The 14,256-nt window shown below is 22.0% G+C and overlaps 1 protein-coding gene across 1 annotated transcript in view; it reads left to right on the top strand.

The window, feature by feature from the left end:
- The window catches only part of LOC120420388 (alpha-L-iduronidase), a 25,052-nt gene extending 10,796 nt beyond the window's left edge, over positions 1-14,256 (top strand). The window contains exons 6-7 of the mRNA XM_039583401.2: positions 10-137; positions 14,013-14,256. Coding sequence (XP_039439335.1) covers positions 10-137; positions 14,013-14,092 — 208 coding nt within the window. The 3' untranslated portion in view covers positions 14,093-14,256. The remainder of the gene's footprint in view (positions 1-9; positions 138-14,012) is intronic.

Genomic DNA, 14,256 nt, shown 5'->3' with positions numbered 1-14,256 from the left:
AAAATCTAGTTCCAGGTGCATCCTTACTTACGAAGTTTGGCATCGAAATAACGATATGGAATGGAAGCAAGTAAACAAGGATAATCATACTCCGTTTATGTTTTACCAATTTGTTGTAGCAGAGGCAGGTTCAACTGGTAAGAAAGAAAGCTTTTATGGTAGCATCTTGATTGTTGTCTTCGGCAAAGTTGTGGGTATTGATGAGAACTATTCTGAAAAAATGGTACCCCCGGTGGTTGGTCACTTTTTCGTTTGACACTTTTTTAGTTTGTACCCCGTTGGTTGTTCTAAGTTAAACTAAAAAGTGACGAACTGTCACTTTTTACACGGCGGTCACGCACACTATCAAAACAAACGTTTGGTAGTGTGTGTGAACTCCGTGTAAAAGGGGTGTCAAACTAAAAAGTGACCCCGTTCGTTTGACAACAGTTAGTGTCAAACCATCGGGGTTTGAGTGTACACGGAATTTTGTTGAAGATTTTTTTTATCTTTTTTTTCCAAAAATATCAATTTTCAAAAATCCATTTTTTGGTATGTTTCAGTCAAAAGCAATTCTCTATGATTTTTTTTTAAATTTAAATATTTGTATTTTTTAATCCGGCTGAAACAACCCACCTTTTTCTAATGTCGATATCTCAGCAACTAATGGTCAGATTTTCAATGTTAAAATATGAAACATTCGTGAAATTTTCAGATCTTTTCGAAAACAATATTTTATTACATTTCAAAAGGGCGTAGTATTGAATGAATAGTTGGCATTTGCTGAATTAAAAAAATAAATAAAAACATTTTTTTTGCAAATCATGTTTTAGTGACAAAAAGTGAAATTAAAAATCACCATTTTTTTACAGTTTATCATTTTTTTCAGTGTAGTTCATATCCATACCCTTGTCCATACCTACATCTTTGCCCAAGACACCAAATCGATCAAAAAATTCCTTGAACAGATACAGATTTTTGAATTTTCATAAATCATTTTTTGTATGGACAGCTGCCAAATTTGTATGGAAAATTATATGGACAAACTAATGATGCAAAATGGTTTCTTTGGGCATACCAAAGGCACCAAAAAAGTTTCAGCCGGATTAAAAAATACAAAAAAACCATAGAAAAGCATGGATAAAACTTTTCTCGTTGATTTATGATTTTTTGAAAATTATTATATTGAATATTTGACCTTTATGAAAGATTAGTCTTGATACCAAAATTTGATTTAAAACATTTTTTTTTGAAAAGGTCAGAACATTTCACAAATGTTTCATTTTAACATTGAAAATAGAACCATTGTTTCTGAGATATTGATACTAGTAAATACAATTCAATTAGTGTTTTTATTACAATTAAGCAGTTCTGTTCTAGAATGTTTTATTTAAAATTAAGAAATTTAGAGAACCATAAGCCTTTGCAGGAAGGGTACATATATCTAAATTTAGATTTTTCCAGCCAGTTTAAAAAATATTAATAAAATCCATTTCTGAATTGCTTAAAGATAAATTATCATGAAACTCAATTTTCTTTGTTTTACATGCATCGGTTTTTTTTTCACAAAAAGGAGATTTTGCTACAAGCTTTCAAATTTACAAATAATATATTCAAGACAAATAAAAATAAAGTAATCAATTGGCATTCAAATTTTATTGAATTAAAACAAAACATTGGATCAAGATTAGTCAGGTTTGGAAACTTTATAAAATGACCGATGAAGTGTCTTGGAGAAATATTATTTAACATGCAAAATCGTATTAAGGTTCCACCTAAATCGAATTTTCCGCCCTGATTTTTTTTTTACCAAAATTGATATATCTTTAACCAGGTTACATTTAGAACCTCCATATTACCTCATTTTGTTGAAAAATGATTCACGAAGCTAATGAAACCAAAATTGATTAGATTGATCAAATAGTTTCTTCAAAAAACAAGCAGAACTCAAGATTTTTGAACGAAAAACTGGTGTTTGTATGGAAACCAAAAAACTTTTTTTTTGGATGCGTCGATACACCAAAAACACTGTATAAACCATGCTCAGAACATATTGAGTCACTTGGGAACATTTCAAGGAATCGATTGGTACCCGGTTTTCCCCGGAAGTACCTCCCAAAGCGGCCAAAAGTAAGAAGGAAGTTGGAAGTCTGATTCCGGACATTTCCTGTCGTACCGGCATCCTTGCCTGGCCCGGCGTTTGTTGCATACACAGTAGAAAAAAGCTGAATAAAGATGGTGAAAAAACCGAAAACAATAAAAAACTTCAACTTTATCACCAACAACTTTTTGCAAAAATGCTATCAAGTCAATGATAATGAATTCTATTGGTTTTGGTATTATTACACACAATATTTCAATAATTTTGGCTAATTTGCATTGAATGATTGGAAATTCCAAAAACAAAAAACGGTTTCTACTGTGCATCTTTTCTAAATATGTTTTGTTGCACGCTGATTGTTTTGTTGCACGTAGTTTGTTTTGTTGCTTATGTTTGTGTTGATACATTCATTGGTAACAGCTGTTTGGTTCGCGGTTCCGGTCGGATTTCGGTTCAAATTCCGCGATTAGAGGTCGGTCGGTCGTTCCGCGAGTGAGAAAGTGTTGTTTTGGTGCATGCGTGTGATGTTCCGGGAGGACGAGGCAAGCTGGTCCAGCAGTGTGTGAGTCTAATGTCCCGGGAGGACGGAAGAAACCCGGGTTTGCCGGAGGAGGTGAGCTGGTGTGTATGTTGTCCCAGGAGGACGGAACAAACCCGGGTTTGCCGCGTCCTCACCGAGATCGTTGGAAGTAAGCTGGACCAGCGGTGTGTTGTCCCGGGAGAAAGAAAAAACGGGTTTTCCGGTGGAGGTAAACTGGTGTTTGTGTTGTCCCAGGAAGACGGAAGAACCCGGGTTTGCCGCGTCTCCACCGAGAAAGGGAGGACAAAAGAAGATCCAGGAGGACGGAAGAATCCCGGGTTTGTTGGTGGAGGTAAGCTGGGGTGTGTGTTGTCTAAGAAGGACGGAAAAAACCCGGGTTTGCCGTGTCCCCACCGAGATCGTTGACAGTAAGCTGGACCAGCCGTGTGTGTGTGTGTGTGTGTGTGTGTGTGTGTGTGTGTGTGCGTGTGTGCGTGTTGTCCCGGGAGAACGGAACAAACCGGGTTTGCCGCGTCTTCACCAAGAACGGGAGAACAGAAGAAGATCAAAATTACAATTACAAAAAGACGGAAGGAAGCCGGATTTGTCGGTGGAGGTAAACTGAGGTGTGTGTTGTCCCGGGAGGACAGAAAACAACCCCGGGTTGCCGCGTCCTCACCGGAACGGAAGGACAGAAGAAGATCCGGAAATGCAACTCAGTCGAAAGGATTAAAAAAATAATGAGATATCGCAAATTTTTTAACGCTTGTTTGGAAACGCGGTATGGTAAGTATTTTGTAAACAAATGCATATATCTTGTATAAAAAAAATAAACTCAAGAAAAAACTAGTTATTCTAAAATTCTAATATTCTAATATTCTAAAATTCTAAAATTCTAACATTCTAAAATTCTAAAAATTCTAAAATTCTAAAATTCTAAAATTCTAAAATTCTAAAATTCTAAAATTCTAAAATTCTAAAATTCTAAAATTCTAAAATTCTAAAATTCTAAAATTCTAAAATTCTAAAATTCTAAAATTCTAAAATTCTAAAATTCTAAAATTCTAAAATTCTAAAATTCTAAAATTCTAAAATTCTAAAATTCTAAAATTCTAAAATTCTAAAATTCTAAAATTCTAAAATTCTAAAATTCTAAAATTCTAAAATTCTAAAATTCTAAAATTCTAAAATTCTAAAATTCTAAAATTCTAAAATTCTAAAATTCTAAAATTCTAAAATTCTAAAATTCTAAAATTCTAAAATTCTAAAATTCTAAAATTCTAAAATTCTAAAATTCTAAAATTCTAAAATTCTAAAATTCTAAAATTCTAAAATTCTAAAATTCTAAAATTCTAAAATTCTAAAATTCTAAAATTCTAAAATTCTAAAATTCTAAAATTCTAAAATTCTAAAATTCTAAAATTCTAAAATTCTAAAATTCTAAAATTCTAAAATTCTAAAATTCTAAAATTCTAAAATTCTAAAATTCTAAAATTCTAAAATTCTAAAATTCTAAAATTCTAAAATTCTAAAATTCTAAAATTCTAAAATTCTAAAATTCTAAAATTCTAAAATTCTAAAATTCTAAAATTCTAAAATTCTAAAATTCTAAAATTCTAAAATTCTAAAATTCTAAAATTCTAAAATTCTAAAATTCTAAAATTCTAAAATTCTAAAATTCTAAAATTCTAAAATTCTAAAATTCTAAAATTCTAAAATTCTAAAATTCTAAAATTCTAAAATTCTAAAATTCTAAAATTCTAAAATTCTAAAATTCTAAAATTCTAAAATTCTAAAATTCTAAAATTCTAAAATTCTAAAATTCTAAAATTCTAAAATTCTAAAATTCTAAAATTCTAAAATTCTAAAATTCTAAAATTCTAAAATTCTAAAATTCTAAAATTCTAAAATTCTAAAATTCTAAAATTCTAAAATTCTAAAATTCTAAAATTCTAAAATTCTAAAATTCTAAAATTCTAAAATTCTAAAATTCTAAAATTCTAAAATTCTAAAATTCTAAAATTCTAAAATTCTAAAATTCTAAAATTCTAAAATTCTAAAATTCTAAAATTCTAAAATTCTAAAATTCTAAAATTCTAAAATTCTAAAATTCTGAAATTCTAAAATTCTAAAATTCTAAAATTCTAAAATTCTAAAATTCTAAAATTCTAAAATTCTAAAATTCTAAAATTCTAAAATTCTAAAATTCTAAAATTCTAAAATTCTAAAATTCTAAAATTCTAAAATTCTAAAATTCTAAAATTCTAAAATTCTAAAATTCTAAAATTCTAAAATTCTAAAATTCTAAAATTCTAAAATTCTAAAATTCTAAAATTCTAAAATTCTAAAATTCTAAAATTCTAAAATTCTAGATTAAATTTTCAAAACAACCTATCCCTCATGGGTTTCCTATGCAGATAGGACCTTTTGAAAATTCAATCTAGAATTCTAAAATTCTAAAATTCTAAAATTCTAAAATTCTAAAATTCTAAAATTCTAAAATTCTAAAATTCTAAAATTCTAAAATTCTAAAATTCTAAACTTCTAAAATTCTAAAATTCTAAAATTCTAAAATTCTAAAATTCTAAAATTCTAAAATTCTAAAATTCTAAAATTCTAAAATTCTAAAATTCTAAAATTCTAAAATTCTAAAATTCTAAAATTCTAAAATTCTAAAATTCTAAAATTCTAAAATTCTAAAATTCTAAAATTCTAAAATTCTAAAATTCTAAAATTCTAAAATTCTAAAATTCTAAAATTCTAAAATTCTAAAATTCTAAAATTCTAAAATTCTAAAATTCTAAAATTCTAAAATTCTAAAATTCTAAAATTCTAAAATTCTAAAATTCTAAAATTCTAAAATTCTAAAATTCTAAAATTCTAAAATTCTAAAATTCTAAAATTCTAAAATTCTAAAATTCTAAAATTCTAAAATTCTAAAATTCTAAAATTCTAAAATTCTAAAATTCTAAAATTCTAAAATTCTAAAATTCTAAAATTCTAAAATTCTAAAATTCTAAAATTCTAAAATTCTAAAATTCTAAAATTCTAAAAGAAAATAAAGAAAATATAGAAAATAAAGAGAATAAAGAGAATAAAGAAAATAAAGAAAATAATGAAAATAAAGAAAATAAAGAAAATAAAGAAAATAAAGAAAATAATGAAAATAATGAAAATATAGAAAATATAGAAAATAAAGAGAATAAAGAAAATAAAGAAAATAAAGAAAATAAAGAAAATAAAGAAAATAAAGAAAATAAAGAAAATAAAGAAAATAAAGAAAATAAAGAAAATAAAGAAAATAAAGAAAATAAAGAAAATAAAGAAAATAAAGAAAATAAAGAAAATAAACAAAATAAGAAAATAAATAAAAAAAAGAAAATACGAAAATAAAAAAAAAAAATTTAATTTTTTTTCAATTTTTTTAAAATTTTTATTTTCTTATTTTCTTATTTTTTTTTTCTTATTTTCTTTTTTTCTTATTTTTTTATTTTCTTATTTTCTTATTTTCTTATTTTCTTATTTTCTTATTTTCTTATTTTCTTATTTTCTTATTTTCTTATTTTCTTATTTTCTTATTTTCCTATTTTCTTATTTGCTTATTTTCTTAATTTCTTATTTTCTTATTTTCTTATTTTCTTATTTTCTTATTTTCTTATTTTCTTATTTTCTTATTTTCTTATTTTCTTATTTTCTTATTTTCTTATTTTCTTATTTTCTTATTTTCTTATTTTCTTATTTTCTTATTTTCTTATTTTCTTATTTTCTTATTTTCTTCTTTTCTTATTTTTTTATTTTCTTATTTTCTTATTTTCTGATTTTCTTATTTTCTTTTTTTCTTATTTTCTTATTTCTTATTTTCTTATTTTCTTATTTTCTTTATTTTCTTTATTTTCTTTATTTTCTTTATTTTCTTTATTTTCTTTATTTTCTTTATTTTCTTTATTTTCTTTATTTTCTTTATTTTCTTTATTTTCTTTATTTTCTTTATTTCCTTTATTTCCTTTATTTTCTTTATTTTCTTTATTTTCTTTATTTTCTTTATTTTCTTTATTTTCTTTATTTTTTTTATTTACTTTATCTTCTTTATTGTCTTTATTTTCTTTTTATTCTTTATTTTCTTTATTTTCTTTTTTTTTTCTTTATTTTCTTTATTTTCTTTATTTTCTTTATTTTCTTTAATTTCTTTATTTTCTTTATTTTCTTTATTTTCTTTATTTTCTTTATTTTCTTTATTTTCTTTATTTTCTTTATTTTCTTTATTTTCTTTATTTTCTTTATTTTCTTTATTTTCTTTATTTTCTTTATTTTCTTTATTTTCTTTATTTTCTTTATTTTCTTTATTTTCTTTATTTTCTTTATTTTCTTTATTTTCTTTATTTTCTTTATTTTCTTTATTTTCTTTATTTTCTTTATTTTCTTTATTTTCTTTATTTTCTTTATTTTCTTTATTTTCTTTATTTTCTTTATTTTCTTTATTTTCTTAATTTTCTTAATTTTCTTAATTTTCTTTATTTTCTTTATTTTCTTAATTTTCTTAATTTTCTTTATTTTCTTTATTTTCTTTATTTTCTTTATTTTCTTTATTTTCTTTATTTTCTTTATTTTCTTTATTTTCTTTATTTTCTTTATTTTCTTTATTTTCTTTATTTTCTTTATTTTCTTTATTTTCTTTATTTTCTTTATTTTCTTTATTTTCTTTATTTTCTTTATTTTCTTTATTTTCTTTATTTTCTTTATTTTCTTTATTTTCTTTATTTTCTTTATTTTCTTTATTTTCTTTATTTTCTTTATTTTCTTTATTTTCTTTATTTTCTTTATTTTCTTTATTTTCTTTATTTTCTTTATTTTCTTTATTTTCATTATTTTCTTTATTTTCTTTATTTTCTTTATTTTCTTTATTTTCTTTATTTTCTTTATTTTCTTTATTTTTTCATAAATTACAAAATTACAAAATTACAAAATTACAAAATTACAAAATTACAAAATTACAAAATTACAAAATTACAAAATTACAAAATTACAAAATTACAAAATTACAAAATTACAAAATTACAAAATTACAAAATTACAAAATTACAAAATTACAAAATTACAAAATTACAAAATTACAAAATTACAAAATTACAAAATTACAAAATTACATAATTACAAAATTACAAAATTACAAAATTACAAAATTACAAAATTACAAAATTACAAAATTACAAAATTACAAAATTACAAAATTACAAAATTACAAAATTACAAAATTACAAAATTACAAAATTACAAAATTACAAAATTACAAAATTACAAAATTACAAAATTACAAAATTACAAAATTACAAAATTACAAAATTACAAAATTACAAAATTACAAAATTACAAAATTACAAAATTACAAAATTACAAAATTACAAAATTACAAAATTACAAAATTACAAAATTACATAATTACAAAATTACAAAATTACAAAATTACAAAATTACAAAATTACAAAATTACAAAATTACATAATTACAAAATTACATAATTACAAAATTACAAAATTACAAAATTACAAAATTACAAAATTACAAAATTACAAAATTACAAAATTACAAAATTACAAAATTACAAAAATTCCAAAATTACAAAATTACAAAATTACAAAATTACAAAATTACAAAATTACAAAATTACAAAATTACAAAATTACAAAATTACACAATTACAAAATTACAAAATTACAAAATTACAAAATTACAAAATTACAAAATTACAAAATTACAAAATTACAAAATTACAAAATTACAAAATTACAAAATTACAAAATTACAAAATTACAAAATTACAAAATTACAAAATTACAAAATTACAAAATTACAAAATTACAAAATTACAAAATTACAAAATTACAAAATTACAAAATTACAAAATTACAAATTTTTTTTTTTAATTTCTTATTTTCTTATTTTCTTATTTTCTTATTTTCTTATTTTCTTATTTTCTTATTTTCTTATTTTCTTATTTTATTATTTTCTTATTTTCTTATTTTCTTATTTTCTTATTTTCTTATTTTCTTATTTTCTTATTTTCTTATTTTCTTATCTTCTTACAAAATTACAAAATTACAAAATTACAAAATTACAAAATTACAAAATTACAAAATTACAAAATTACAAAATTACAAAATTACAAAATTACAAAATTACAAAATTACAAAATTACAAAATTACAAAATTACAAAATTACAAAATTACAAAATTACAAAATTACAAATTTTTTTTTTTAATTTCTTATTTTCTTATTTTCTTATTTTCTTATTTTCTTATTTTCTTATTTTCTTATTTTCTTATTTTCTTATTTTATTATTTTCTTATTTTCTTATTTTCTTATTTTCTTATTTTCTTATTTTCTTATTTTCTTATTTTCTTATTTTCTTATTTTATTATTTTCTTATTTTCTTATTTTCTTATTTTCTTATTTTCTTATTTTCTTATTTTCTTATTTTCTTATTTTCTTCTTTTCTTATTTTTTTATTTTCTTATTTTCTTATTTTCTGATTTTCTTATTTTCTTTTTTTCTTATTTTCTTATTTCTTATTTTCTTATTTTCTTATTTTCTTTATTTTCTTTATTTTCTTTATTTTCTTTATTTTCTTTATTTTCTATATTTTCTTTATTTTCTTTATTTTCTTTATTTTCTTTATATTCTTTATTTTCTTTATTTTCTTTATTTTCTTTATTTCCTTTATTTTCTTTATTTTCTTTATTTTCTTTATTTTCTTTATTTTCTTTATTTTCTTTGTTTTCTTTATTTTCTTTATTTTTTTTATTTACTTTATCTTCTTTATTTTCTTTATTTTCTTTTTATTCTTTATTTTCTTTATTTTCTTTTTTTTTCTTTATTTTCTTTATTTTCTTTATTTTCTTTAATTTCTTTATTTTCTTTATTTTCTTTATTTTCTTTATTTTCTTTATTTTCTTTATTTTCTTTATTTTCTTTATTTTCTTTATTTTCTTTATTTTCTTTATTTTCTTTATTTTCTTTATTTTCTTTATTTTCTTTATTTTCTTTATTTTCTTTATTTTCTTTATTTTCTTTATTTTCTTTATTTTCTTTATTTTCTTTATTTTCTTTATTTTCTTTATTTTCTTTATTTTCTTTATTTTCTTTATTTTCTTTATTTTCTTTATTTTCTTTATTTTCTTTATTTTCTTTATTTTCTTTATTTTCTTTATTTTCTTTATTTTCTTTTTTTTCTTAATTTTCTTAATTTTCTTTATTTTCTTTATTTTCTTTATTTTCTTAATTTTCTTAATTTTCTTTATTTTCTTTATTTTCTTTATTTTCTTTATTTTCTTTATTTTCTTTATTTTCTTTATTTTCTTTATTTTCTTTATTTTCTTTATTTTCTTTATTTTCTTTATTTTCTTTATTTTCTTTATTTTCATTATTTTCTTTATTTTCTTTATTTTCTTTATTTTCTTTATTTTCTTTATTTTCTTTATTTTCTTTATTTTCTTTATTTTCTTTATTTTCTTTATTTTCTTTATTTTCTTTATTTTCTTTATTTTCTTTATTTTCTTTATTTTCTTTATTTTCTTTATTTTCTTTATTTTCTTTATTTTCATTATTTTCTTTATTTTCTTTATTTTCTTTATTTTCTTTATTTTCTTTATTTTCTTTATTTTCTTTATTTTCTTTACTTTCTTTATTTTCTTTATTTTCTTTATTTTCTTTATTTTCTTTATTTTCTTTATTTTCTTTATTTTTTCATAAATTACAAAATTACAAAATTACAAAATTACAAAATTACAAAATTACAAAATTACAAAATTACAAAATTACAAAATTACAAAATTACAAAATTACAAAATTACAAAATTACAAAATTACAAAATTACAAAATTACAAAATTACAAAATTACAAAATTACAAAATTACAAAATTACAAAATTACAAAATTACAAAATTACAAAATTACAAAATTACAAAATTACAAAATTACAAAATTACAAAATTACAAAATTACAAAATTACAAAATTACAAAATTACAAAATTACAAAATTACAAAATTACAAAATTACAAAATTACAAAATTACAAAATTACAAAATTACAAAATTACAAAATTACAAAATTACAAAATTACAAAATTACAAAATTACAAAATTACAAAATTACAAAATTACAAAATTACAAAATTTCAAAATTACAAAATTACAAAATTACAAAATTACAAAATTACAAAATTACAAAATTACAAAATTACAAAATTACAAAATTACAAAATTACAAAATTACAAAATTACAAAATTACAAAATTACAAAATTACAAAATTACAAAATTACAAAATTACAAAATTACAAAATTACAAAATTACATAATTACAAAATTACAAAATTACAAAATTACAAAATTACAAAATTACAAAATTACATAATTACAAAATTACAGAATTACAAAATTACAAAATTACAAAATTACAAAATTACAAAATTACAAAATTACAAAATTACAAAATTACAAAATTACAAAATTACAAAATTACAAAATTACAAAATTACAAAATTACAAAATTACAAAATTACAAAATTACAAAATTACAAAATTACAAAATTACAAAATTACAAAATTACAAAATTACAAAATTACAAAATTACAAAATTACAAAATTACAAAATTACAAAATTACAAAATTACAAAATTACAAAATTACAAAATTACAAAATTACAAAATTACAAAATTACAAAATTACAAAATTACAAAATTACAAAATTACAAAATTACAAAATTACAAAATTACAAAATTACAAAATTACAAAATTACAAAATTACAAAATTACAAAATTACAAAATTACAAAATTACAAAATTACAAAATTACAAAATTACAAAATTACAAAATTACAAATTACAAAATTACAAAATTACAAAATTACAAAATTACAAAATTACAAAATTACAAAATTACAAAATTACAAAATTACAAAATTGCAAAATTACAAAATTACAAAATTACAAAATTACAAAATTACAAAATTACAAAATTACAAAATTACAAAATTACAAAATTACAAAATTACAAAATTACAAAATTACAAAATTACAAAATTACAAAATTGCAAAATTACAAAATTACAAAATTACAAAATTACAAAATTACAAAATTACAAAATTACAAAATTACAAAATTACAAAATTACAAAATTACAAAATTACAAAATTACAAAATTACAAAATTACAAAATTACAAATTTACAAATTTACAAAATTACAAAATTACAAAATTACATGGCATATGATCCGGAGTCAAAATCTATCGTCCTCTTGCTTGTTACGGTGGTAGACCCACAGGAATCAATTTCAGGGAGTTCTTGATGATCTTGGATATCCCAAAATATCAGCAAAGTAGACTACCATACCCACTGATGCTATTCACATATGATCAGGAGTCGAAATCTATCGACCTCTTGCTTGTTACGGCGGTAGACTCACGGACCTAAACTTCTGAAAGTACTTGATGACCTAGGATAGCTGAACAAATCTACAACATCCGGTTCGAACATGGTTGCTGTGTTTGAAATGGAATTCGTATACGATTCTAGTTAGATTCAGTTTCAGAATTCGAATTGAATTGACTGGGTATCTTGCAACATCAATTTATGTTGCGCGACATTTTTTGGAAGTGTTGGCAAAAATCATGAAAATTTACCAGATTTCGGCTTTAGTGGTACCTTAAGACCGCTGCAAATATTTTTCAAAGTTTATGTAGCCATCTCCCCCCTCCTTAAAAATCGGTCCGAAAAATTTGAAAACAGTTTTGAAATGAATTTTCCTGCGTTTGAAATTATATTTAGCATGTCATAGAACAATTAGAAAAAAAAGCAAAATCCAGACAAGATGCATATAAAAATACTACAAATGAACGTAGAAAAATTTATAAAAATTTATCCATGTTGACTCTAATGTACCGTAAACCGGGGTGACTTTGATAGGATTTCAATTTGTTTTTGGAATATTTTCCAACGGGTAAGGTTTTTCTTATGATTATTATTTTTAAAACATGTACTGGGGTACGCCACACAAAGTCCATGCACTATTTTGGAAAAAATGTTTTTTTAATAGTTACGTTAAAAATTCTTAGTTTAAATTCCGGAGTGACTTTGATAGTCATAGTTTTTCTTGTTAAAATCATATTTAAGATGTTCAAACTTTATTTGTACGTTAAATGTACCATCACTAAAGAAGCTGATATAGTTTTTAAGAAAAAAAAATCAATGTTTTTATTTAGTGCACTAAGTTTATAGGCTTTTTAACAAAATACATATAAATTTTAGGTAAAATTGTTAAATGTCGGAATTTTGCCTGCAATTTGTTAAAACTAGTTTTGTTTATAAAATTATTGATTTATATTGCATTTTATACTGAATTCGAAGCACGAATCACAAGTTTTCACATTTTACATGAAATGTGTTCTACTGAAATTGCCTATAAATATGGAGTTTTTTTTTAATTGTGTTGCAAAAACACATGTATTTATTATTTATAAACTTATTTAACCTTCTCCTAGTGGAAAATTGTCCAATGAATCCGAAAATGCGTTTAACGACTCAAAATCATGTTCATTGAGAAAATTATGACACTTTGAGAAGTTTAAAATAATGACTTTCATCAACATTTTCTTAACTATAGTTATGAATGCATTATGAAAAGTTCTTCTTGAGGTACTTTGAACACTTCTCTACCACGATCAGTATGATTCTTAACCATTCCGTACGTATTTTAATTGTACTCTTCATTTTGCGGAAAAATCGCGAACCTATCAAAGTCACCCCGTTTTACGGTATGTTACATTTAACACCTAAGGTCGCAGAAGGTGTCCTTAACTTTTGGGACAATGACTGTCAATGATAATTGTGAATTCAGGGTCCAGAAATAGTAAATTGAAATGAAAAAATATTCACGATATGTACAATTCTTCTACAAACAACACAAAGAAAACCATTTTTTGATTGATATACTCTGACTCAAGATTTGAATGTTTTTCTAAAACAAACCGAGCCAAAGTAAAGTATGACACGTACCTGCTCCAGGTAATTCCAATTTTCATTTCCAATATTTAAAACAAAGTCACCTTTCAAGCCTCTTTTAATATGCCACCCAACATTACACGTGGCGGGTGCCGCACGTGATCATCAGTCCATTAATTTACGTCGTCCCATTAGCACACACTTTGCTGCGGTCATTTTCGTGTGATCATCTGCGGTGCGGCCACACAACTTGTGATCTTTTAATAAATACATGATGAATGCACATTTTTTTTCCACCCCCTCCAGGTGGTGGGTGGAATCCCCATTAAAAGCTCATGTTTTAATATTTCTTTCTCGCTTTTATCTGTCTGTCTCTTTTATGTTTTCTCTCTCTCTCTCCCCAAACACAGGAGGACATTACCGGGTGCGTTCGGTTGATTTGTTTGGACGCGTTGGCGCTTTTTCGAAAACTCATTATTATGATGGCTGATTTTTAATTATTTCGGACTTTTAATTTTGCCACTGCGTACTGAATTAATTAGGCCTGTGGAGTGTGAGGAACGACGACCGGCTCCCGGTGTGGTGCTGTTGATGAAGTTGGACACAGGTTCTTGGGATGGGGCTGTTTGCGCTGGTGGTTTAATAAAAATAAAA

The sequence above is a fragment of the Culex pipiens genome, chromosome 2 (assembly GCF_016801865.2).
Source record: "Culex pipiens pallens isolate TS chromosome 2, TS_CPP_V2, whole genome shotgun sequence".
Lineage (NCBI taxonomy): Eukaryota > Metazoa > Arthropoda > Insecta > Diptera > Culicidae > Culex > Culex pipiens.
Note: the sequence above shows the minus strand (reverse complement) of the source record. Positions and strands in the feature narration are given on the sequence as shown.